This window comes from Oryctolagus cuniculus, chromosome 5 (genome assembly GCF_051225735.1).
Source record: "Oryctolagus cuniculus isolate XC-2025 breed Fujian yellow rabbit chromosome 5, ASM5122573v1, whole genome shotgun sequence".
Taxonomy (NCBI): Eukaryota; Metazoa; Chordata; class Mammalia; order Lagomorpha; family Leporidae; genus Oryctolagus; species Oryctolagus cuniculus.
In genome coordinates this window covers 15,696,640-15,724,183 of record NC_142871.1, presented here as the reverse complement: position 1 = coordinate 15,724,183, position 27,544 = coordinate 15,696,640, and the positions used below count along the sequence as shown (strand labels likewise).

At 38.8% G+C, this 27,544-nt stretch overlaps 1 protein-coding gene across 15 annotated transcripts in view; it reads right to left on the bottom strand.

The window, feature by feature from the left end:
* The window catches only part of SYNE1 (spectrin repeat containing nuclear envelope protein 1), a 551,459-nt gene that overhangs the window by 31,859 nt on the left and 492,056 nt on the right, over positions 1-27,544 (bottom strand). For 13 of the 15 annotated variants that reach the window (XM_089332568.1, XM_070073379.2, XM_070073388.2 and 10 more), the window contains 4 exons: positions 25,069-25,235; positions 9,390-9,552; positions 4,518-4,705; positions 3,340-3,490 (listed from right to left, as the gene is read on the bottom strand). In XM_089332568.1, coding sequence (XP_089188694.1) covers positions 3,340-3,490; positions 4,518-4,705; positions 9,390-9,552; positions 25,069-25,235 — 669 coding nt within the window. Of the gene's footprint in view, positions 1-3,339; positions 3,491-4,517; positions 4,706-9,389; positions 9,553-21,102; positions 21,390-25,068; positions 25,236-27,544 lie in introns of those variants that run through there. The other 2 variants (XM_051855267.3, XM_089332574.1) reach the window with 1 other exon arrangement.

Genomic DNA, 27,544 nt, shown 5'->3' with positions numbered 1-27,544 from the left:
TGATATGTATACACACACATATATGAGTACTCCAAAAATTCATGGAAAATCAAATTAAAAGATAAGTTTATTTTGGTATAAAAACTTGAAATCCATGCATGTTTTATTCACAATATGTAGTTACCGTCACCTTTTTGAAGACCACTTGTATACATGGATTTCAAAAATTGTTTGCAACAAAATACCTATTTTTGTAATTATATTTGTCCATGACCTTTTTGAAGCACTTTTATATACACATACCCTTTAAAATAATGAACATCCTGAGGACTACTGTTCATTCATAAACTTTATAAGATTGTGTGTTAAAATGTGAGTTAAAAATGTTCAATATAACTCATCTCAACACTGACAAACATATCTACAATAGAATTTCTTCTTGTAAAATATTTAATCTGAAAATCTAGGAATTGCCTCAATTCTTGCGTCTATAGAAAAAAATATATAATTCCCTTTTGCAGAAGGCTCTCTAAATGCAAGCTATTATTAACTTTTAAGAAAAACAATTTAGGGGCCAGAATTGTGGCATCATGAGTAAAACTTCTGCTGCAATGCCACAGCCCATACGGGCGCTGGTTCATGTCCCAGCTGCTCCATTTCCAATCTAGCTCCCTGCTAATGTGCCTGGGAAAGCAATGGAAGATGGCCCAAGTGCTTGAGTCCCTGCACCTGCGTGGGAGAACTAGCTGAAGCTCCTGGCTCTTGGCTTCAGTCTGGTGCGGCCCTGATGGTTGTGGCTATCTGGGGAGTGAACCAGCAGATGGAAGATTGATCAATTGATCTTTTCTCTCTCTCTCTCTCTCTGTAACTGTATTTCAAATAAGAATAAAATACATCTTTAAAAAAAGGAAAAACAATTTAGTAAAATATAAGTAATTTCACATTTAAATAAAATTTGGAACGTGATCCCTTCTTTTTTGTTTTTCCTATGAGTTAATTCCACTTTTTAGAAAATCTGGTGGAGCCAGTATACCACCATCCATGATAGTGGCTATTTACTCTGGGCGGGGGGGGCAGGGAGGGAGAGAAAGAGAGAGAGATCTATCCATCCATCCATCGGTTCACTTTCCAAATGCCTATAGCAGTCAAGGCTGGATCAGGACAAAGCCAGGACCCAGAAATTCAGTCTGGGTCTTTCACATGGGTAGCAGGGATCCAAGAAGTTGAGTCATCATCTACTGCTTTCTAAAGGGTATGCATTAGCAGGAAGCTGCAATCAGAAGTGGACCCTACACTTGAGCCCAGGAACTCTGGTCTGGGATGCAGGCATTCCAAATGGAGACTCACTCACTTGCCCTGAGGCCTACCTCAGCTATTTACTTCCCAGGACACTTTAAATTCAGCCTGGAGATTCTGAGGGTAAAACACTCTGCTTTGTTTCTAGAATATGGAATAGCCCTAGCAGAAGAGTCACTCAATCAAAATAAAATTAAGCCCTTTTCCCCAAAAAAGTATTTTTTTGATTTATGGCTGATTTTTATCCTGGCTTTAGGCCAAACATTTTTATAATGAATTAATTGAACCATACTCATCTAAATCTCCAAATTCTATTTTTCTTAGCTTAACAACATTTCTGCCTTGTAAATACTTTCCTTTCAGAGTTGCTTCAAGAGCTTCCATGCTATCTTCTACTCTATAAAACTCTAAGTCCTATCTTCTATATTTCCCCAGCAAAGAAAGCTGTAAGGGCAAGTTCAGTTTTAGCCACTACTAGAAGTCACTGCATGTGTTTGCACCCAGTGCAGTCACCCAGCACACCCTATCCTGTATATCACTGCCTTTCAGCAGGCTAAGGACTGTCTCCAAGCAAAATGTGGTTTCTGTGATCTATCTGTCTCTTAAAAAAAAACACTGCAATATTAATGGAAAATGATAGAAGCAATCATTATAAAGCTAACGCCAACGTCTAATTTTTGCTACAAAATCTGATAGTCTAAAATAGCTTCAAGAAAATCCTTGCATAATCCTCTTTCTGGAATGAGCCAATTATAAAAGGTTTAATCTTTACAAAGCTGAGTATAAGATGCAGTACAACAATGCTTCACTAGCACTTGTTCACATTGAGATGACCGGAAACCTACTGCAAAGTTGATTATAGATTTACAATCCACGTTTTCTGAGGGAAAACATCTTATTTCGAATATTTTTTCTGGAATTTAGTGGTGTAATTAGGTATAAATCCATTCACACATCAGGATAACTCACCTAGTATTTGAACATTATTATAGTTTTATTAATTATCTGCCTATGATTCTTAAATTTGAAACATCACAAGAACAGAAAAAATCAACTTTGTATTTCCCATAACAGGCCTCATTAAATGCCTGGTTAATCTGTATTGCAAGGTAGAAAAGAAGGTAGGAGAACACAGATTTTTGTCTTATTTCTAAACATAGTGAGGAACAAGAGGCAGAATCAGCAGCTCAGAGTGATCGGGACAGCATCTGAACTGTTTCCCGAGCACACATCTGTCTATCAGTGGGAATTAAAAAGAAACTTCTGACTTAAAACTGGCCAACCCTACACCATATCAGGACCCATGTGAAAATCAAAGGCAGCTGAGAAGTTAGTTTCATCACATCACAGTGACAAAGCAGACACAAGACTGCAAACAGGCAAGGAACTGGAACCAATTATTGAATGATTTGTCGCTTTATGATTTCGATTGCACTGTTATCACCACTATGTACTTGAAAAGACCTGGTGAATCAAGAATGGCACGACTCTACATTGTATACACAGAAATGGATTTTGATGAAAATGTTTCATTCATTTCTGGAGTCAAATCTATTTTATCAATGAATAAATATGTGTGTGTGTGCGCTAACATACACGAAGGTACTTCGAAAGGTAGAGAAAAGTTTAATTAAAAGATACATACACTGTGGTGCAAAAAATTTGAAGCCCATGCAAATTTCTATAGGTAGATGAAATAGATATTACTAATTAGTTTTTAAAAAATCAAGAAAATATAATAATTGTAAGGTAGATTTTTAGAGTGTGGAAAGCCATCATGTTTTTGAGTAAAGATGATTGATTACAAAAATTTTGAATTAAAAAATAATGTCGAGATTTTTTGGAGGGAACAATGATTTTTGTTTTCTAATAGGATTTCTCTTATTAGTACTTTTTTGGGAATTCTTGACAAAATTAAAATGGAATTCTCCCCATTCCTTTCTCTGTGTGCTTCTGAACTAACAGTAAAGGTGGCCACAAAGTTATCACCCAGCTGTCAGAACACGTGACGTGTGGGTGGACAGTGTATGCCTTGGAACACCAACTACCAGCTGGCTACTTTAATAGAAAACTAAGGATTAAATATTTGGAAAGATAAATCACCTCAAACTTCTTCAGTTCCTCCTTGGCAACTGTATACAGCACCCCCGACGAGCTGGGGAATGCAGCTGTCCTTTCTGAAGTCTTCAGCCAATCTTCAAATCGAGAATAGTCATCCAGAAACTTCTGCCACAGTCGCCATGTCTCTTCAATTCTGAGACACAAAATGAAGAAATGGATTCTGATTATTTAGGGCTGTTTACACTGTGGAGCCCTGTCTGATGCCTGCACTAGGATTAAGGGTGCCCAAACAAACATCTGTTGTGCCAAACAATAACTGTGCATTGAGCCAAATTTGAGGGAAAGAGAGACAACTGTGGGAACTAAAATGAAACAGCTTTTTTAAAAAACATGTCCTGCAGCTCTAGGTTTGAAATCAAACTAAATGTCACTAATGTGAACTATCCTGCATATGTGAAGGAAGTTCAGAAATTCAACATTTATTGTGTCCACTCAGCTCAATATTCCCAACATAAAACTGTGTCTGAAAAGTCCAACACCAATCTTACTCTGACAATTCAACCTGTGACAGCAAGACAAGTAGCAAGCTTTGAACCATTTGCCAGAGAGCACAACATATGTTTTCACTGATTATGATAATGTTGTAACATATCAGATTTCACCACTCTTAAATGTCAAAGAGCTTAAGGACAATGTGTCTCTTTTATTATTTATTTTTAATTGAAAAATGCTATTTTTTCATGCCACAAATTCTATAATGTTGTACTTGTTTGGCAACAGCTTTTCTGGATTATATTTAAACTGTTATGTCAGCTGTAACATGCCCGGGTTTATTGAAATATTACCTTTATACTTGCAAGGGTACTTCAAAAGGTTTGTGGAAAAATAAAAAGTTTATTTTGGTGCAAAACATTTAAGATTCATAGTCTTTTCATAATACACATTTTCCATGAACTCTTGGAAGACCCCTAAAATTCATGGATTTCAAAATGTTTTGCCCCAAAAGAGAAACTGACTTTTTTCAGTTCATTTTTTATGAATTTTCTGAAGTGCCCTCAGTACTTATTTTCACAACCAAATATAGGCAATGGCAAGTTAGCGAAGCAAGGCTATTTTGGAACATCTTAACCAAATGGAAACAGTGCACAACGGATACTCTGGGTGATTTTTTTCCTTTCTGGTCTTCCCTCTGCCCTGACAGCTGGAACATCCCAGCTCACTTGAGCCTTCTTTCCATGGATGTGGCACAGATATTTCTCCACCGCCGGTCCAGGGTTCGCGTTGCCTGCTGGATGGATTCACACTCGGCGTCAGTGGCACAGGCATCACAGTCGTGCAGTAGGACTTCACACAGGTTGAGGACAGAGGCCACCCCTGTGCTGTGTTTTTCTATGTCTCTCTGGAGCTCCTGCAGGGCAACATACATGCTTCATCCAACGGTCACAGCAATCAATGGGAGAAGCTGAGCAGTAATCACTGGCTGACAAATGTTAGGCTAAGTCTTGGTAAATATTTCACTTCCTCGTTTATGAAATCCAGCAAGTTCAAAAGTATGAGAAAACCGAACTAGAAATATGTCAGCTATGTGAGCAATGCTGAAATATAAACTGAATAAATTAAATAGACTGCACTACTGGTCAAATTAACCTTTTACATATAGTAAGGAATTTGACAAATTCTTTCCTAAAGTCACTTTAAACATAGTTTTGTCCAATTAAGTCTATAAGGATTATGTATATTGACAAGAGAAACACACAGAACTCTATATAGGAAAATATTGGAAAATGTTTTCTTGCAATTTAATCTGTCCATTTAAGTGGCTGTTGGGGATTAATCTCCTATTAGAGACAGATTACTATTTAGCTCTTATAACATGGGTCTTAAATGGTATAAATTTTGGAGAACCTTAAACATTTTCTACAAAGGAAACTACAGTAAAATGATCATGATTAAAGTAAATTACATGAGGCACGTCCAATTCTTTAAACTTTACAGTCCCACTGTGTGGCCCATAAGCTGATGATCAGGATCCCATGAGTAAGGAATGCCCCAGGCCATGTGGGAAAGTGGCAAGGTCAGGATTTGAACCCAGGATGTCTTTACATTTAGCCATCAGTACATAGCTTTTCAAAACTTTAATTTAAAACTGAATGAAAAAGCTCTATGTGCATATTTGGATATCTTAACAGTCAGAAACAACCCGGCACCCAGATCCCTCTTTCCCTGGAGCAACCGTCTCTCCTCCTCCTATAGCAAGAATTCCTTCTGGGACTCACATCTATATTTCCAAGTAACATGTTTATGTACCTATTTCTTGAGTTTTCAATTTTAGCCATTGTTGATTTTATTTTTGTAGAGAAGAAGTGAACTATATGGCCCACCATCCTCCAGAGACTGTTATTAGCACTACAATATGGCTAGAGCACTAATCATTGTTTATAGGACCGTACTTTTTTAGTATTTTTCACATTGGGCAACAAAATATGCTATCATCATAGTGTATTTCTTTCTTAAGTAACTTTATGCTTTTCTGGAATTAATTCTCTCCCTCTCTCTCAAATCTGTGTTGCTTGCTTCTTGCCTCTTTCCTGTAGAGCAGATAAATCTCTCTAGTTGGAGGCTGCTCGGGGAAGCTGGTTTGACTCTTTTGGAAGTCTTCCTCCTTTGGTTCCCTGGGCTACAGTGAAGATGTCATCAGCACTCTCATCCTGCAAATAGCCTTTCACTGTCTCTTGACTTGAAAATTCTTTTTTCCTCTGGCTTTAGTCTTTATAAGTATGTACCATACCTTTCATTAGATTCCTGCAATGAGTGAATGGGGGGTACAATTTTGATATATGTGGGTACTTCAAAAATGTCACAGAAAATGAAATTAAAAGTTTGTGCACCAGGTAAGCTGCTACCTGAAACTCTTACATCCTATATTGGAGAGCCTGGTTTAAGACTTGGCCATGCTCTTGTGCTTGCAATTCAGCTTCCTGCTAACGCATCTTGGGAAGGAGCAGATATTGGCCTAAGTACTTGGGACTTTGCCACTCATGTGGGAGACGTGGGTGGAGTCTCTGGCTGCTAACTGCAGCCTGGTTTGGCCCCAACTGTTTCGGACACTTGAGGAGTGAACCAGCAGACTGAAGATTTGTCTCCCCTCACCAACACCATCAAAAAATAAATCTTTTGGAAAAGTTTGTTTTTGTGTAAAAAGAAATTTAAATCCATGCAGTTTTTCACGAAGTTTTTGAAGATTCTCACATGCATGGATTTCAAAAATTTATTGCACCAAAAGAATTTATCTTTTTATCTCATTATATTTTATTTGAGAGGCAGAGAGTCAGAAGGAGGGAAGGAAGAAAAGGGAGATGAAAGGAGAGAGAGAGCAAGCTTGACTGATTTCTACACACTGGTTCACTCTTTAAATGCTCACAATGGCTTGGGCAGGACTGGACCAGGCCAAAGGCAGGAACTGGGAACTCAGTCCAGGTCTGCCATATGGAGGACAGACACCCAGCTATCTGAATAAGCACTTGCTTCCTAGGTGTGCATTAACACAAAACTGGAGCCAAAGCAGAGCTGAGCCATGAGCCCAGGTACTCCAGTAAGGGATTTGAGTGTCTTCATGGTGAGGCCATACATTAGCCCTAAACTTATCTTTTATTAAATTGTATTTTCCATTAACAGTTTAAAGTACCACTGTATTAATGGAAGGGTATAAAGTTCTAAATTTTAAATAATTTTTCCAGTTTGTTGAAGGCAGTTTGCTATTCTTTCTCAGGGCTATTTTGGGGAGAACTGAAATTTCTTTCATCCTGGAAATCTTCAAGATCTTCTTTTAATTCCTCAGGTCTTGCTAATTTACAATGCGGTGGCCTAGTGTTGTTTTTTTCTCCATTTAAAATTTTTCTGGGTATTTGTCAGGCTTTTATGATCTGGAAATATGTTTCTCATTTAGGGATTTTTTTTGTTTTTTAAATTACTACTTTGATAATTTATTCCTCATTTTTAAGCTTTTTTATTTTATGAAATAATTTTATGAAATAATTTCAATTAATGCATTAATCCTTGTATTAATCCTTTCATTTTATTATGTTTCTATTCTATTACCATATATATGTCTTTGATTTGCTTTGTGGGAGAGAGTCTCAATTCTGAAAGTTACTTTTAAAAAAATAATATGGCCATGCTATTCTTTTATGAATGCATAATTTCTCATCTCTGTGAGGTGTGGTTGTTTATTTTGTCTATCCACACATATTTAAGAATAAATCAGCCACTACTTGCTGTATATGGATTCTAGGGCATGCAAACCAGGAGGCATTACTCTGGGGAAGCTAGGCTGGAGTCTGGCTTTTTGTTGAGTTCCCTTACACATCGGTATCTCGTCTGGCCAGGTTTCTACAGGAATACCACTCCAGTCTCTCAGTTGGGGTATAAGCATGAGAACCAACACTGTGGAAGCCATACTGGGACATGGGGTGGGAGTACAGCACTTCGTATAAAGACATGTACTTCACTTCCCATTTTTAAGGCAGTGACTCAAGCCTCAATGGTTTCCTGACCTTAAGCCCAAAGTCCCTCCATTTTGCTTTCTCCAGAGCACAACTGTCTACTTTGCTTTAAGAGAAGCAGAGTGTCCTTGCTATCTGAGCTTACAAGGCATCTGCTAGTTCAACCACACTTTGTCCAAATGTTCAAACAAGCTTTCATTGTATAGGCTGACAATGCCCCGACCTTCAGCTGTACCTGCTCACCGCATTCTGATGCCCTGGGAACTCTGCAGCACAAATCCACTTTCCCCACCTTCCATTCTGCTACTGACATCATTCTCATCTACCTGCTTGCTAGCTTCCAAAATCCTGTTGACTCTGTAATTTTCATTTCTGTTCTGTTTGCCATGTTGGCTTTGGACATTTTTTGCCTTTTTAGTATTATTTATTGGAGTGTTAGTAGCAAAAAGGGTTATAAATGCATATCTTAAATTTACTATATTTAACCAGATACTATTTTGATTTTTATACATTTGCTAAATTACAATACTTGTCATTAGCAATTTAACTTTGATCATTGGTACACCTCATTCCCATACCTTCTAGAAGTATCTGGGGAATGGGAAGCCAACCACAACTCCCAGAGTTCAATCAACATCAACATCCGTTAGAGAATTTGAATCTTACAGAAACTGAAAAATATTCTGCTAACAAGTTTTCAAAGCAATGCAATTAATTTTAATGTAAAAATATCCAATACTTAAAACTGTTTTAACACCTATTTTCATTGGCTTAAACAGAATTTAAGATAAAGTCCATACATAAACTACTTCATAGGATTTTTAAATTAAGTGTGTTAGGTAAGTTGAATAGATACATTCTACAGCATTTTTAAGTTAAGCAACTTGGCTATGATGGCCTAACTATAGTGGAAAAAATAAGTCTGGATAGGATTTTCAAAAGCAATCTAAAGGTATGGGGTAAAACACTTGTCATAGGGAATGTATGATATTTACTGGAAACAGGAGTCTGATACACTTTAAGAATAAACAAAATGAGTGGGAGCTAAACATTTCATCCGAATGCATTGTTTAGTGTCATCCTATTGTGCTTTGTCGGGTTGCACATCTCATTCCAGTGAGATTTGATGGCTTTGTTAAACACATGGTGCTGAAATTACATTATGGTCTGCAGCCCATGTGGTCCTCTTTGTAAAACAAAAAAAAAATCTTATGTTCTAAAATTTCTAAATATGCATTGTATTTTTTCTCCAAGCATGAGACACAGAAAAAAAAAAAAGCGACTCCTTTCTAAGTAGAGAGGGGTGGACTAGTGGCCCACAGATGAACAAATCTATTAGCACTGTTTTAGACCCATTATGGCAATGCAAATTTCTTTCCACCGTGGAATGGCGGAAATGGTTGGTGAACCAATGACACTTAACCCTAGGATCTTTTTAGTCAACTCAGCAGTGATTTCAAAGCTATTTCCTTCCAACACCCATCTCAACATAGCTTCCCTTCCTCACCCATCCTGTTCAGCATTCCAGGCAGAAGGACAAGCAGACATTCCTTGGCCTACTACTTTAAGGTTGAAGGTTCTAAGTTATACCTGTTGCTCGTTAATCTTTTTCTGTATTTCTTCTGAGTTGCAGGAATCGTAGACTATGGGCTTGGCCAGCTCTGACTCGATGTGAGCAAGCCAAGCCCTCAGGCTGCTCATGTTCTTATCAAGCTGCTGCACAGCAACCAGGGTCTCCTTCAGCTTCTTCACCCTGAGGGCAGAGAAGGTGAGAAGGCCAGTGTCAGGGAGATGCCCTACTCATCTTGCCCTGGTCCATCCTGGCCCAGCCACTAACTGGCTGTGGGACCTTGAACAGGCTGCACAATTTTCCCGTGGCTCTATTTTCTCATCTATCAAATGGGGATTATATAGAGTATAAGAGTATTTGTGCAATTTAATTAAGTTGAATATAGAGTTCACAGTACATGAGAAATACATTCAATAACTACTGGCAATTATACTCAACACAGCTATAGTAATATAATCATGGAGTTACCTCATTGCTGTAACAAAAATTATTTCTACAAACAACATATATCCCTGTGAGGAACATATATTAGAGGAAAAATTGTACCATTTCTACCAGATCATCACTGAATGGATTGCATAGTTTCAGTTCTGATAGTGGCTAAACAAGTTTTCAGTTCCAGAATATTATATATCAGCATCCTTGTGACAGAAGAAAGCACAGTAAAAAATCTCTCAGTGGGATACTACATGTACTTCATCAGTTTGAGTCTTGCCAATGATAGGTCACATTAAAGGTACCTGAGGACCCACTGGATTGTGAACCGGTGTGGATATGAGGTCTTAGCTACCCAGTCTTCCACGTCCAGAGCCTAGTGTAGCACAGTATTCCCTAAACAGAATTATTTTTAAATGATTTTCCCCATTTTTTACAGGAAGCAGGAAGAAATACATTAACATTGACCTTTAGATGGGATTCCAAGATGGCAGAATAGGAAATGGGCATACTGCTTTAGGCTGGGGGAAAACAGTTAAAAAAAAAAGAGAAAGTGGAGGAAGTACATTCTCAGGGGAGAGTTGGAAAGAAAACTGCAATGTAAATTCTACAGAAGGAAGTAGGAGGTTGTGGATCTGAATGGAAGGTTAGGACATGTGGCACAAGCACGGACACAACACTCAACCCCAGGGCCAAGAAACAGAGAAAGAACCAGTTTTGGAGTGTGAAGTGAGATCAGACTGCAGCAGCCCATGCCACTTGAGATATAGCCAGATGGAAAGCCTGGTGGACTACAAAGTCTTTGAGTCTGGCCCCTGAAGCCCTAAGAGGGACAGGATACCTGCTAAGATAGCAAAAAAAAGAAAGTAAAAGGTGGGTGGAGACATGTTTCTCCCCACCCCTCCCACACTGGCACCCAGCAAACAGCTGAGAGTGGGCAGGCACCATTTAAGATGTAAGCAGCAGCTGCAGCAGCTCTTGTGCTCCAGCAACTCACAGGGACAAGATGCCATCTTGACAGCAGTAGCAGTGGCAGTAGTTCGAGTGTACACACCCAGCAATGGGAAGGGAGAAGGAGCCATTCTGACATTGGTACCAGCTGCAGAGGCTCTTGTGTATACCTGGTAACTGGCAGTGAGAAGGCATCAATGTGAAATGAGTAGGGGCTGCATCCGTCAGATCTTGTGTATGTGTGTGATCTAGGGACTTTACCAGAGAAAAAAGATACATTCCACACTGACTTTGAGTCTGGCTGGAAGGAATGACAGATGGCTGGGCACCCACATAGGACTGTGAAGTGCCCCCAGCCTCTCAACATATCACAGGCTCCTAGGCTGAACATTCACAAAGGCAGCTGGCTCTGAGAACATCTCTGCCTCCCCACGGATGGGTCAGACTAGAGGGGTGGGGTGGATCCTCTGCACCTTGTGACTATGGGAACTCTGTGACCGCACAAGAGGGCACAGGGGATATCTGGGAATCTGGGAAATCACTGTGTGCAGCTCCACACGCTCAGAGCTCCCTGATTGCCTGGCGTAGGTCATTGCAGTGGGATATGTGCTCACATTGAAGATAGCACAGACCTTTTGTGCAGTTCATGCAGCAGCATGGATGAATATTTCACCCACTGTAGGCTAACACTCAGGAATTGATCACCTTGGAAGAGAGGTCATGAAGTTTGATTATGCCAACAGTGGTGGCCTCCTTCCTGCTAACAAGAGAAGATCCACCATGCCCAATTTGGGTGTCACCCTAGACAGTCACCTCACCCTGGAGAATTGAACAGAGTTCGCTGGCAACACCCAGCACATGCCTCAGGGTATTCACTGAAAGAACAGACACTCCGCTAAGCCACAGAGGAATATTACAAAGATGTAAGTCATTAGAGAAGAAAACCAACACGTATTTCCACAAATGCCTAAAAATAAATGCAGAAATTTAAGAAACAAGAATATAGAAGACAACATAACTCCCTCAAAGGAACACAACAACACTTCAATGTTAGAATGTGAAGATGAAGATATTGATGAAATGCCTGAAATGGAATCCATAAGATTAATCATAGGATTACTCAGAAGCAATGAGAAGCAAATTCATGAGCTAAAGAAATTCATATATGATATGGATGAAAAATTATCCCATGAAATTGAGATTTTGAAGAGAAATCAAACTGAAATTCTAGAAATGAAAAAGTCAATATGTCAGCTAAATAATACAGTAGAAATTCCTAAGAACAGACATAGTGAGGCAGAAGAAAGATTATCCAAGCTGGAAGACCAACCTTTGGAAATTTTTCAATGAGACTAAAAAAAAGAAGAAAAGAAAAAGATGAAATTAGAAAAATTAAATAAAGTTATGGGGATTTATTGGATACCATCTAACAATCCAACATTCAGGTCTTGGGAGTTCGTGGAGGTGTGGAAATAAAGAATGGATCACAAGACCTAGTGAAATAATTAAAGAAAACTTTCTTAATTTGGAGAAAGGGATATCCAAGTACACAAGGCACATAGAACTCCTTATAGATATGACCAGAAAAGAACTTTGCCATGACACATTATAGTGAAACTTTCAAAAGTAAAATATGAAGAAAAGATTCTAAAATGTGGACAACAGAAATTCCAGATTACTTTCAGAGGATCTCCAATTAGACTCACAATTGACTTCTCATCAGAAAACCCTATAATCTAGGAGAGAACAGATAGAGTCCAAGTCTTAAGAGGAAAAAAAAAAAAGTCAACCGAGAATACTGTACCCTGTAAAGCTCTCATTTATGAATGAACATGAAATAATAAAGACCTTCCATACCAAATAGAAATTGAAAAAATTTGTCATTACTTGTCCAGGCTTACAAAAGATGTTTAAGGATATACTACACACAGAAACACAGAAGATAGTCATCATTATGAAATAATGTGAAGGCAGAAATTCTTCTAATAAAAGTACAAAGAAAAGCCAAAGCAAACAATAGAAATATTCACAGAAAAAAAGGTAGGGCCAAGTCATTACTTAGCAATAGTAACCTTGAATGTAAGTAGCCTAAACTCTCCAACTAAAAATACAGGCTGATTGAATAGATTAAAAGACAAGATGATTGAATAGATTAAAAGACAAGACCCAAGAGAGATTCCAAGATGGCGGATTAAGGAATGACATACAGTGCTAGGCTAAGGATAAACAGTTAAAAAAAAAAAAGTGAAGGAAGTACACTCTTAGGGGAGAATTGGAGAGAAAACTGCACTGGAAATCCTACAAGAGGAAGAGGAACATGGTGAACCTGTATGGTGGGTGCAGACATGTAGCACAAATATGGACACAACTACAGCTGATGAGAGCCAGAGAGGCTAACAGTTTAGAGATTGAAATGAGACAGGAATGTAGCAAGCTGCAGTGATACAGGCAGAGGGAAAGTGTGGTGTGAGTCCATACTTGAGCCTTGGGGGCTAGCAGTTGCTAGTGGTTGTCCACAGACCCAGTGGAGTAGAGGGGGCATGTTTATCTCACTCCAACTTTCCCATAACAGCACCTGCTGCCTAGATGACAAAGAGAAGGCACCATTTTGGTTTTGGGCAGCAGCTGTGGAAACCTTTGTGTGTGAGTACAGCAACTGGCTGAGACAGGATGCCTTCTCAGCAGTACTGGCAGCAGTGGTGGGCAAGGAACACACTTGGCCAGTGGCTCTTGTGTATATGTGTGATTCAGAGATTCTACTGGAGGGAAAAATCCAAAGTCCCCACTGATTTTGGGCCTCGCTGGGTGGTGCCTGCAGCCTCCTAGGATCAAGATACCTAGGTGGAGCTGTCTTGGAGAACATCTGCCTATCTGTCAACTGGACAGGCTGGCAGGACAGAGAGGTGTCTCTGAATCTAGTGACTGTGGGAACCATGTGTGCTGAGATCATGAGGACTCAATGGTTCCATGAGAAGGTGCAGGGTGTAGCTGGGTATTGAGATCTACCATGACCAACTTGAGTGTTACATTGCATACTTGCCCCATCCTGGAGCACTGACCAGAGTTCTCTGGCCACACCCACCACACACCTCTTGGTATTCAATGAAAATGCAGACATTCCACTAAGCCACAGAGACATAGCTCAAAGATAAAAGCCATCAGAGGAAGAAACAATAAAAATCAACTCCACAAATGCCTAAATACAAACACAAAAATCCAAGAAACAAGATTAAGCAAGACACCATGACCCCAAAGGAACACAACATTTCAATATTAGAATGTGAAGATGAAGAGATTGAAGAAATGCCAGGAATAGAATTCAAGAAATTTTTTTGAAAAAGACCCATCTATTTTCTATTTGCTGCCTACAAGAAACACAACTTACCAATAAATATTCAAGCAGACTGAAACTAAAAGTATGGATAAAGGTATTCCATGCTAACAGAAAGTAAAAGCAAGCAGGTATAGCTATCCTAATATCAGAAAAATTATACATTAACACAATAACTGTTAAAAGAGACAAAGAAGGGCGCTATATAATGACAAAGAGTTCAATTCAAAAGGAAGATATGTATGTAATAAATGTGCATGCACCCAACACAAGGGCACCTGGCTATTTAAAACAAACATTAATGGATCTAAAGGGAGACTTCGCCTCTAATAGTAATGAGGGTCTTCAACACTCCACACTCATCAATGGACAGATCAACTAGATAGAAAATTGACAAAGAAACAACAGAGCTAATCTACACTATGGACCAAATGGACCTATCTGATAGCTATAGGACTTTTCACCCCACCATTGCAGAATACACATTCATTTCATCAGTACATGGAACTTTCTCTAGGATAGACTATGTACTAGACCATAAAGCAAGTCTCAGCAAATTCAAAAAATGAAATCATACCATGTATCTTTTCTGATTACAATGGAATGAAGTAGGAAATTAACAACTCAAGAATCTTTAGAACACATGCAACCACATAGAGACTGAACAACATGTTCCTGAATGAACAATGGGTCATAGAGGAAATCAAAAGAGAAATTAAAAAGTTTCTAGAAGCAAATGAAGTTGATAACACAACATACCAAAACTTATGGGATAGCAAAAGCAGTATTAAGGGGGAAGTTTATAGCAATTGGTGTCTATAGCAAGAAAATTGAAAGGTACCAGAATAAATGAGCTAGCAATACATCTCAAGGACCTAGAAAGACAACAAACCAAACCCAAAATTAGTAGGAGGAAAGAAATAAGCAAAATTAGAAAAGAAATAAACTAAATGGAAATCAATAAACAAAAGATTAATGAAAGGAAGAGCTGGTTTTTTTAAAAAATAAACAAAATTGATACACCATGAGCCAGCTAACCAAACAAAGAGGGTTAAAGAGGGCTCAAAAGAAGGATGAAGAGGTGGCAAGGCCTAAAATCAGAGGTAGACAAACTGGTTCTAAAAAGTTTTCTCAATGATGGCAGGGTATAGGTAGCAGTTTGGCAGGGACATGGGTAGTATTCTCCAACTCTATGATTATGAAGTAATGATGAAAACTGATTATTGAGGATTTCTTGTGAGGACAATGCCATGGCTGTGTACATATATTGCTCTCCAAAGAAGGGTCCTGGTGATAGTAAGTACATGATCAATGATTTCTGGTACAGCCCTTCCTTAAAACTGTTTGACTTTTATACATGAATTTGCCACTTTAGGCAAATGTTTTAGGAAATATTATCACTTAGTTGACACTGCTCATTATACAGGTAAATAGCACAAAGGTACACCACTTCATTCTCCCAGGGTGAAACTTGGCCCAAATGAAGAGATATCTTCTTGAACAAATGTCAAGAGCAATATGACTTTTATAACTCTAAAGACATAATATATTTTAAGGCAGAGATCTGCAATAGAATGTTCTCAAAGACTAACAACTTACATTCAGAATCATCAAGTATTTCTCAACCTCTATTAGCATTCAGGTGTTTTTTAAAAAAAATTAAAAGTTCATTTATATCTACTTGAAGGGCAGGGCAAGAGAGTGAGCAAGTGTGAGCACTCTTTTCTATCTGCTAACTGCTCAGTCCCCAAAGGCCTACAACAGCTGGGACTAGACAGGCTGAAACCTGGAGTTCCCTCCAAAATATCCCACTTGAGTAGCAGGGTTCCAAACACTTAGGCAATCTTTTGTTGCCTCCAGAGTAAGCATTAGCAGGAAGTTGGATTGGAAGTAGAGGAGCCAGGACTTGAACCAGCATTCCAATATGGGATGTGGGTGTTCCTAACAGTGGTTTACCCCAATTCACACCACAACCCCCACACTTTGTTCAGGCTTTAGAAAAACAATTCTCAAATTGGGATTGTTACATAATCACCTGGAGGTACTTTCAAACTACAGGTGCCATTTTATGAGCTAGTCTTCACCCCTGGTGTTGAAATGCTTCCCTACTTGGGTCTTCGAAGAAAATGCTTCATAATCATAATAATCATATCGATATTTCAAACACTTGAATTTATATATTTAGTTCCTTAAAACTGATCTCAGCTCATATTATAGCTTCAATAAATCATTGCTTCTCTGAGAATGTGGTCCCATGATGACACAATTTCTTTTCTTCTTTGTCATTTTCCTCAGTGTTGTCATATGAATGCATTTAAAATGACTTCCACTATACTGGTCAGCTAGTAATAACAGCTGTATTTAATTATAGTTAATAGTCATATTTGAATAACATTGAGTTTGTGAAAGTACTCAAGTGCATGACTTTAGATTATGACCCCCACATTACACCCTATACAAAAATCAACACACAATGCATCAAGTATCTAAACCTAAGACCTGAAACCATCAAATTACTAGAGAAAAACAAAGGTAAAAACAATGAAGTCATTGGTATAGGCAGCAATTTCTTGGATACAATTATGGAATCACTGGCAATAAAAGCAAAAATAGTCAAATGGGATTATTTCAAGCTAAGAGGATTCCACACATCAAAGAAAACACTCAACAAGGGACTAGGACTCTGGCATGGTGGGTTAAGGTGCTGGCTGCAGTGCTGGCATCCCATATGGGCACTGGTTTGAGTCCTGGCTGCTCCACTTCCAATCCAGCTTCCAGCTAATGTGCCTGGGAAAGCAGTAGAAGATAGCCCAAGTGCTTGGGCTCCTACACCTATGTGGGACACCCTGGAAGAGGCTCCTGCCTCCTGGCTTCAGATTGGCTGAGCTCTATCCATTGCAACATTTGGGGAGTGAACCAGTGGATCAAAGATCTCTGTCTCTCTCTTCCTCCTAATTTTGTCTTTCAAATAAATAAATCCTTAAAAATGGAAAAAGAAAGACAACTGACAGAATCAGAGAAAATATTTACAACCTATTCATCTGATAAAGGATTAATTCAAAATATATAATGAGTTCAAACAATCTAGTTAAGAAATGAAAAAAGGACATGAACAGGCATTTTCAAAGGATGAAATGTGGCCGGCATTGCAGCTCAATAGGCTAATCCTCCACCTGTGGCGCTGGCACACCAGGTTCTAGTCCTGGCCGGGGTGCCGGATTCTGTCCCGGTTGCTCCTCTTCCAGTCCAGCTCTCTGCTATGGCCTGGGAGTGCAGTGGAGGATGGCCCAAGTGCTTGGGCCCTGCACCCGCATGGGAGACCAGGAGAAGCACCTGGCTCCTGGCTCCTGCCTTCGGATCAGCGTAGTGCGCCTGCCACAGCGCACCGGCCACAGCGCAGCAGCCGCAGCAGCCATTGGGGGGTGAACCAATGGAAAAGGAAGACTTTTCTCTCTCTCTCTCACTGTCCACTCTGCCTGTCCAAAAAAAAAAAAAAAAAAAGGATGAAATGCAAATGGCCAACAGATGTATGGAAAAAAAAATGTTCAGGCTCACTAGCCATCAGGAAGATGCAAATTAAAACCACAAAACTTCACCCCAGTTAGAATGGCTATCATCCAAAAATCAAAAAATAACAAATGTTGGTGAAGATGTAGAGAAAAAGTTACCCTAACACATGTGGGTGGGATTGTAAGCTAGTACAAAACTAATATGGATATTCCTCGAAAAACTGAAAATTGATCATATTAGCCAGTCACCAACTCCTGGGAATTTACCCAAAGGATGTGCAATAAGCATATGAAAGAGTTATCTGTACTCCCCTTGTTTATAGTAACTCAGTTCAACCCAGATGTACATCAACTGAGGAATAGATGAAGAAAATGAGGTATATATGCAGGATGGAATACCACTCGCCATAGAAAGAATGAAATCCTGTCTTTTGCAAAAAAAAAAAAAAAAAAAAAAAAAAAAAAAAAAAAAGAAAAGAAAGCAAGCAAGCAAAGCAACTGGAGACTATTATGCCTAATGAAATAAGCCAGACCAAAAAGTCAAAAATCATGTTTTCTCTATTTGTGGTAGCTAATATAGAGAATACAAAAAAAATGTGATGTATATGAATGAAGTTGACAACTTGATATTTGATTATTTATAACCTTTGTCTATACTCCTGTAGAACAATAATCTTTCTACTTGAATTCTTTATTTAGTGAACGATTAAGCCTGTAATTTAAGTAAATTGAAAGTAGGTTATTTGCAAAAATTAAAAGAAACTATAAAGTAAAGGAAGGAGGATGGAGGTTGGATGGGAAGTATCACCATGTGCCTAAAACTGTTTATATTAAACACATGAAATCTGGTCTCTTTATATAAAGAAAAAATATGCTCATATTCCAAAATAGGATACATTGACAAGTAATGAAAATATGTTGTAATGTTTATCATGACTCATAATTGCATTCAAGGCAAGATTTCTCTAATTATCTTTAAGAGTGCAAATTATAACCTGCCACCGGGGCACCTAAAGGTGCCTTGAAAAATATTTCAGCTTGTATATATATCCCAGTCACATTTTTTTCACATTTAAGACAAATTCACCTGGGTATCAGTTGGTGAACAACAGTTTTACAGTAGCTATTGATGAAAGCTGGGATAGCACATTCTACAAGAACCTTGGCATGGGCATAGGCATGCATCTTAACATGGCCCTGGCCATCCTGCCTCAGCGCCCCACACTGAAAGGACAGTGTGCAATTAGCAGGGTCACTAGGACAGGGCTGAGGAATGGTGTACCAAGCCATCTGTCCTGGCTCTGTCCCTGGAACAAAGTCCTCTCTGACTGCTCCTGCTTCCACCACTTTCTGCAGGTGGATTTGTCAGGATTTGAATGCTCACAATGCTTCAGCAGGGGCTTTTCCAGCAACGTCATAATATCCTTGTTCTCCTGCTCCAGGCTGGAGTATGTGCTTCCTCTCTATCCCTCTTACGTTAACTTCCTATGTCATTTATACAGAAGCTGGTCTCCTCCATGGTCATTCTGGGAATGCCAGTGCTGTGAATTTCACATCTTGATTTCCCCTCTCTGCCATGCTAAGCTTAGTGCCTCATGCAAAGTCAGACTGTATTTAAAAATCTATTAAACATTAATGCTTGGGATTCTAAGAAAAATCTTTACCTAATTAACATTTTAATTTTTTAAATGATACTGAATGTATACTTAAGTGTTTCTGCTAGATTCAGCATTGGCAAATGGTCTATTTGTCAAGTACTAAAATGCACTCATTTGCTTGGTTCAAAACTCACAATATGATCAGAAGATCCAAAACACAAGATAATACATGTAAACACAATTCCATTGGACCATCTATGCCAGCAAAATACATGACAGGATTAGTAATCTTGAATAATAGTGAGTTTCAAGTCAGAGTAATTAGTATGCAATATGTCAAGGGCATTGTGACACAGAAATGTTTATGGATTATATAGTCCATCAGGGAGAAGTTTCTCCTTCAAACTAATGTGTGAATTTAGTCAAGTTCATGGAGTGAACATTTAAGTGGTTCTTCATTCTCATTTTATAAAAAGTATATTTTACTAAGAATAGCTGTGTGTGTGTGTGTGTGTGTGTACATGTGTGTTTAGGGAAGCAGATCTGAACTTCTGCAGGAAACAGATAGCAAAGCCCTGTACATGCACTGTGGCTTTTATTGAATTTGATATTTGCCAGACAGCACTCACTCTTTTCAGTGAGGAATATCTCACTTTTCCCCCTTTATTTCTTTAAAGGAAGTTCTTGGTTAGAGTGTCACAATATTTTCATTTATCACTGGAAGAAGCCTGAGCAACATTCCTTTTGGCAGCATTCAGCATTATGATTTAAAATAGATACTTGCAGATGTCACATGTCTGCATAAATTTAGTGAGCCTGATAAACCTGTAAGTCCCTGCAGCTTATGGTTCTCCTTGAAGAGTCCAATGGGGATCACAGGCACTGACCTTTCTTCGGAAGGATTCTACTTTTAAATCCAATTGTCTAGCTTCTTAACATGGATGTGTGTGTGTACGTGTGTGTGTGTGATACACACACCGAGAAAAGCATGCATTTATGTATATAATTACATAATATATATCACTAGTTTCCTTTAAATTAATTTAGTACTACTTGTACACACATACATATAAAAGTATACATTTATGTATATAACTATATACTATATATCACTAGTTTCCTTTAAATTAATTTACTACTACATATATATAGCCACAAACAAAATTCTAAGTATAACAGAACTAAAAGTATAGACAGTAAACCCTATTCATCTATAGGAATTTATTTGGGGATGATAGGATAAAAGAAAAACATGTTTAAAAATTGGAAACAAAGTTCCTGTTATATCATTATTCTAACATAAAAATATTATAAACATTTGTATTATGTACTAATTGCTATTTAAGATATAAATTTGCACATTTTTCACATATTTCATATGCTTTAGTCAGTGACCAAAATTTACTGACAACCAAAGGCAAAAGCAACTTTCTCAAACACAAAATATTCCAGGCCCCTGAAATATGATTTTTTTAAATGAAGATAAAGTTTTCAGCTACAAGACTATCAACTGGCTAAGGCTGAATTTGAGTTTCATCAGAAGCTCATCCTTTAAATAGTGTATGATGAATTCTATCCGGCTTTTTTCTGAACATCTTTCCTGTGTCTCAACTTCTCTACCGAGTTCTTACTCCTCATACGACACATATGTCCCAGAAAGAACTCGAAACCAAGTTATTATAAGTTCATTAACCTTTTCACCCATCTCCATATACCCAGCAGAGGGACAAGCAAACAAACCAACAAATAACTCCATGCCAAAGTCCATGCCAAAGCAAACTCCTAACAACAATCATCTTCACTGAACACTGGCAAAGCAATTCTGGATTAAAGCTTCCAGCATCCATCCTATAAACCCCACGTAACACGAGAGCTGTGTACAATGGAAGACACTCAAGGAGATGCCTGCCTGGTGACATCGCAGTTGCACTCTGGGAGATCTGCATCTGCACAGCCGTCCTCTGCCATCCTCCGGGCGCGCAAGTCCTCCGCCACCACCATGAAGCTTCCACTTCAAAAAGTTAGTTTCTGTAGGGCAAAAAACTAAATCCTGCGTGGGGAGGCAAGTCACCCGTGTCTGCATGCAGAAGCGTGGAAACGCTCATGCTAGACAAATGTTGGTAGTCTGTGTCTGATAATATGACACTGAGCAGGGACAAGTGGTCATGTTTCTAAATAAAACCTACATTCATTAACATGTGCCAGGCTTGATCTCCTGGAATGTAGGCCACGAGGGTAAGAAGGGGAAAAAGCTCAGTGTAATCTGTGAAGAGGAGGAGGAGGAGGAGGAGGCTACAGGTCTAAAGAAAGGATATCAAAAATAAAGCTGGCTGCAGGACAGTCAACTTTTCTTGAGGGCTGTTTGCTAACAGCCTCAAGTGCAAACCAAAAACCATAACCTCCCCAACTGCAGCAGATTGTAGTTTCAAAAAGGAACAACTTCTCTTTGGTGTAATATGCCAGCTCACTGGTTTAAGTAGGAGTTTTAAGAGGTTGTTTTTTTTTTGTTTTTTTTGTTTTTTTTTTGTGGGGAGGAAGTAGGAAAGAGAAGATATTCTATAGGAAAGTGTTTGGTGTGTATCTTTCAACAGAGAACAAAAATTAATGAAGAAATATTACTGTCATCTTCATATATTAAAAACTTGTTGCTTTAAAAATTATTAATGGTGACAAAAATAAAATGTTCATTTAAGATAATTTTTATAATTAATCTATTTTAACTATCATTTTCTTTTAGAAACTTCAAAGAGTTCCCAAATTATCTGCACTACACATAAAAAATTATGAAAATGCATATAGTAGGTTATCTTCTGTTTTAATGTAAACTAAAGTGGGAAGAGTCATGAATGGGATTGAATCATGGAAACTTAATATCTCAGCCAGCATTTCACAGCTGACGACAGGTGTGGTAGATGGTGGGAAATGTTCACCCAGTTTGTGCGCTAAGGAAGCACTGATAAACAGGGGAAGGAAAACAAATGTGATGGCTGAGTGTCTCTGGGGAGAAGCCAAAGGCAGACTGTGAATCTAATGTGGCATTTAATTCCAAGGCAAATTAATGATCTTTGTGGCTTGTAGTCTAAAGTTGAAAGAGACACAAATGCCTACATTCAAGGAATGATTATCTGTATGTTGTAAGTCTCTACACAAGGAGAAACATTTGTGTACCTCATAAATATAATCAAGTGCATTAATGTATCTTTCTGGAAAGCAAACTAACATCAAAAATCCTTACCTAAACAGTCCAACAAAAATGTTTCATAGCAACATGATCCTAATGAGAAAATACCACACTCCCATAAAATGTTGGCTAATAGCTGGGCACACCCTAGGCTAGCTGCTTAGGACTAAATTATATTAATTTAAAATATCTTTGACCCACTGCATACCCATTCTTCACATCATTGAGGGACTCAGAATGTGGAAAGAATATTAGCAGCTTGACTGGATTACATGGAAATAACAAGTCTACCCGTGAGTCAGATTCTGACTGAAAAAATCCCACGGGTATTTACCCAGTGGGTGGTTTCTCTAGGAGGATATTTATAGTAGAAGAGGCTTCCATGTCTCCTTCTGAAGATTTTATCATTTTAGTGACAGAAGTGAGGCTAAACATAGCCCTGGGATCATAAAGCCTCCACATGTCTAAATTGTTGAGTGATTGTAGCTGAGATGTGGGCTGCCATCTCTTAAAAAAAAAAAAAGATTTTATTTATTTATTTGAAAGTCAGAGTTACACAGAGAGAGGAGAGGCAGAGAGAGAGAGAGGTCTTCCATCTGCTGGTTCACTCCCCAATTGGCCGCAATGGCCAGAGCTGTGCCAATCTGAAGCCAGGAGCTTCTTCCAGGTCTCCCAGGCAGATGCAGGGGCCCAACGACTTGGGCCATCTTCCACTGCTTTCCCAGGCCATAGCAGAGAACTGGATTGGAAGCGGAGCAGCCAGGTCTCGAACCAGCCCACATATGGGATACCAGTTCCTCAGGCCAGGGCATTAATCTGCTGCGCGACAGCATCGGCCCCTGACATCTCTATTTGTTGGAGTGATTGGCTCCTGATTTTCCTTGATTTCTTTGCATTTCTTCTGGATTCCCACCAAGCACTCTGTCATAGTATCCCCAACCTCTCTCCCAGTCCTTGTTACATATAAGTGCTGTACAAACAAAGCATTGGGAAATTATGCTGCCACAATTAATAACTGAACCTAATTCCATGTAACTGCATTCCCTCTGATGAGGAAAAGGTTGTCACAAACTCAACTGGCAAGAGAGTGGGTGTTGTGGTCTCAGGGCATCCTGGGCAGGCCTACGCCTGGGCTTACACAGCTCTAAAGTAGATACAGCCCCCTCAGTGGGTGTTGTGAACCACAAATAACACCCAGGAATAAATGAAGTGTTCAATAAGCATTGGCTGGGGCTGGCACTGTGGCGCAGTGGATTAACGCCCTGGCCCGAAGTGCTGGCATCCCATATGTGCACCGGTCCGGCTCTCTGCTATACCCTGGGAAAGCAATGGAAGATGGTCTAAGTCCTTGGGTCCCTGCACCCGAGTGGGAAACCCGGAAGAAGCTCCTGGCTCCGGATCGGCACAGCTCTGGCCATTGCAGCCAATTGGGGAGTGAACCAGCGGATGGAAGTCCTCTCTCTCTCTCTCTCTCTCTCTCTCTCTCTCTCTCTCTGCCTCCCTTCTCTCTGTGTAACTCTGACTTTCAAAGAAATAAATAAATCTTAAAAAAAAAAAAACAATAATCACTGGCTATGGCAGTGCTGTTGATACACATTTAAAAACCAGATAAGCATGTGTTCCAATTTATGTTTCATTATCACTAAATTATATCCTGAAATAACAATTTCTACCAAAGGTTCTAAAAATTAGTAATAGAGTCATCATGCCTGTAAGCAGTTTTGTTGGGTGCACAATATTCAAAATATACTGCTCATGCCCAGCTTTATACAATCCAGTTAAAGAAAGGCACTCAGATGGAAAAGGGTGCAGTGGGGTGGTTCCCAAATGGCTGAGTCTCAGAAGCATTTGTAACATTCCAGCTCTCACAGTTGCCATGAAAACGAACACCCATTCAGACATTCAGGTTTCCATTCATTCGTTCATCCACTGAAATGTTTACTGAGCCCACATCGCATTCAGGCACTGTTTGTAGTGCTCGTGATACACTGAATACTGAGCTCACAAAGCCCACATCCCAACATGAAGCAAGGTTCACCCCAAATAAAGCACCTATTAATTATCCCATCTTTATATCAACTAAGACAGTGCATCATTCAATCATATCAGAGTCTCATATTCTAAGGAAAAACCCTCACAGATGTTTCTTTTATCCGTTTTTCTCACCCTACCTTTCTGCAACAAAAATTGAACATGATATGCCTCTCAGAAGGGAGATGCACACATACAGTTATCATCCGAGGTAAGCACAAAATTACATATATGTAGCAGCTTATTTTTACAACCAGGCAGAGTGGCAATAATTAGCATTATTCCTGTACTTTACTTTGTGATGACAACAAAAACACCCTCCACAAATACCGGTTCGCAGTTTCCCTTTCTTCCAAACAGGAGGCTAAAATACTCATCAGTGCCTGAAATAAAGAATTTTCTGTAGGTAACAGCTTTTGTTTGGATGTGACGCTCTCTCTTGCTCACTCTGTCTCTCAGCTACATGCGAACAACACTAGGTTTATGAAGCAAAAAGGAGAATTTACAAGTTAATGAAGGTGCCATTTATGAGAACAGTCTGAACATTTTTCAAAATGAGATAAATCAAAAAAAGAAAGAGAATGATTCCTTCGATTGTCTTTAGCAGCAATGAAAGGCTTTAAAATTCTGCACACATGTGCTATTGAATTGGGTCCTCTTTACCTGGCCGCAATGAGATCCAGGAGATGCTGCCACCGGTCATTGACCTTCCCGAGCTTGTATTCAATCTCGGATGCTTTGCTTTCGTGGCTGGCTTTCGCAAGTCGTTCTCCCATTTGCTGGAGCTGTATTTTGTTCTCTTGGGCAACAGCAATTTCCTCTTGATAATCCTGTATAATAAATAGCAATCACAGAGGTCAGAAAGCTTATTCTTAATGCGTTCACCTGGCTCTACTACAAACATGATAATTACAGTTTTCTACTGCTTGGAAATAGTTTAGGCATGAGGAACACCGTGTGAACAGCAGTCCATATTCACAAGCATTAGCAGCGCCGATTATTTTCAGTATGGATGCAGACTGAGGATGTCCTTGAAAGGAGAGTGGTACTTTGTATTTGCTTAACATGGGCATTGAAAAATAAAAAAAATCATAATATTAGTTACAACAGACAAAACTTGATTGATACTTTATGGATTTTAATATGGGGAAACTATTCCTTATAGCACTAATCATTAACCTGCTATTATATTTAGAAAGAATTTTCATGCAAACACTTGCCACGCAGCTTGCAAGATGCACACATATATGACATATACAGCACACACATTCATACAGACACAGATGCAACTGACATATGCAATTGTGCCTGAGGGTTTGTCAGGATACTTGTGCAGAATATTTTAACAGTTTCTTCATTTGAAAGAGATTTTCTAGACAGTGCTGGTATTTTATAACACATAAATCAAGGACAAATTAACTCTCACCAACAATAGACATTCATTTTAGAGAATCAATGGGCCTCAGGCCTTCTTGATTTACCCTGTTTCTGTGCTAATTCCTTTTATATAGTCTACTTGTCAAAGAGAACCAGCTCCATATGTTCTGTTTGCAAGAGATAGGTTTTAAGTGGAATGGTTTAAGTTGTGGTAAAAGGACCACTGCCACTCACCCCACGACCAATTTACTCTCTTGCCACAGTCACGGCATCCAATCGTTAGGATCAACCTTTTCATTTTTGGCTTAAACACCTGTTAGTTAACAAATATTTTCTCCATAAGCCAATAAATATTATATGAGTGTGGATATTTTAATCTACTTTTGCTCTAAAGTTAATATCGTAACAATTTCCTCCCAAGTCATTTTACTTAAGTGTTGGTGAAATTTTATTCCATCCCAGTGCTGAGTGTTTTCCTCATGCCCGGGACCTCCGCCCAATAATCCATCATAAATTTGAGATGATTTCATTGAGAAATGTTTATTTCCAAGGAATCACAATAAATCTTAAAAACTACTATGGTAAAAGTATTCCAAATGTGTCACCTTTTAAGTTAAGCTGTTTTTGAGTGCTAACACCAAGTAGACACTAGTATCTAATGTTCAGTTTAATTATTTTTCTATGTCATCAACAGCAGCTCATGACAAGAGCCTAGGGTGATTACTGATGCCATAAACAAGAGTGTCAATTTGTTAAGTCAACAACAGGAGTCACTGTGCACTTACTCCTCATGTAGGATCTCTGTCCTTAGTGTGCTGTACATTGAGATTTAATGCTATAACTAGTACTCAAACAGTATTTTTCACTTTATGTTTCTGTGTGGGAGCAAACTGTTGAAATCTTTACTTGATGTATGCTAAACTGATCTTCTGTATATAAAGAGAATCGAAAATGAATCTTGATGTGAATGGAAGGGGAGAGGGAATGGGAAAGGGGAGGGTTGCGGGTGGGAGGGACATTATGGGGGGGAAGCCATTGTAATCCATAAGCTGTACTTTGGAAATTTATATTCATTAAATATAAGTTAAAAAAAAAAAGATTTCCATTGTTCATTAGTTTGCTTTACCCAATTACTTGTACTATCTCTGCTTCCACCAATGCCTGCATTTTCAGGAAGCTGGAATCAGGAACCAGAATCTAGAATTGAACCCAAGCACTCTGATGTGGGACATGGGTATCTTAACTGCCAGAATAAATGCCTGCTCTCTCATAACTTATTTTATATACTAACATGGTTAAGATTGTAAAATTTTTTACGTATTTATTTTAAAGGCAGAGAGGCATAAAGAGGCAGAATGATCTCCTATATGCTGGTTCACTACCTGGAGGCCCACAACAGTTTGGCCTGGATCAAGCCAAAGTCAACAGTTGGTGATTCAGTTGGGTCTCCCATGTATATGGTGGAGGTTCAAGTACTTGAGCTATAACCACTTCCTCTCAGGGAGCACATTAGTTGGAATGAGAAGTAGAGCCAGGACTTGAACCCAGGCACTCTGATATGGGGTACCGGGGTCCCAAGTAGTATCTTAACTACTATGCCAAAAGTCTGACCCTAGAGTTAATATTTTAAAGAGTACTTCTAACATTATGCTAAATAACAAATTATCTACAAAAAAGCTAAAATTTTTGTTTTAATTATATTTGTATTACAACAATAGAGTCTTTGTCGTGTCTAGTGTACCATTCTTTAACACCCTGCAAC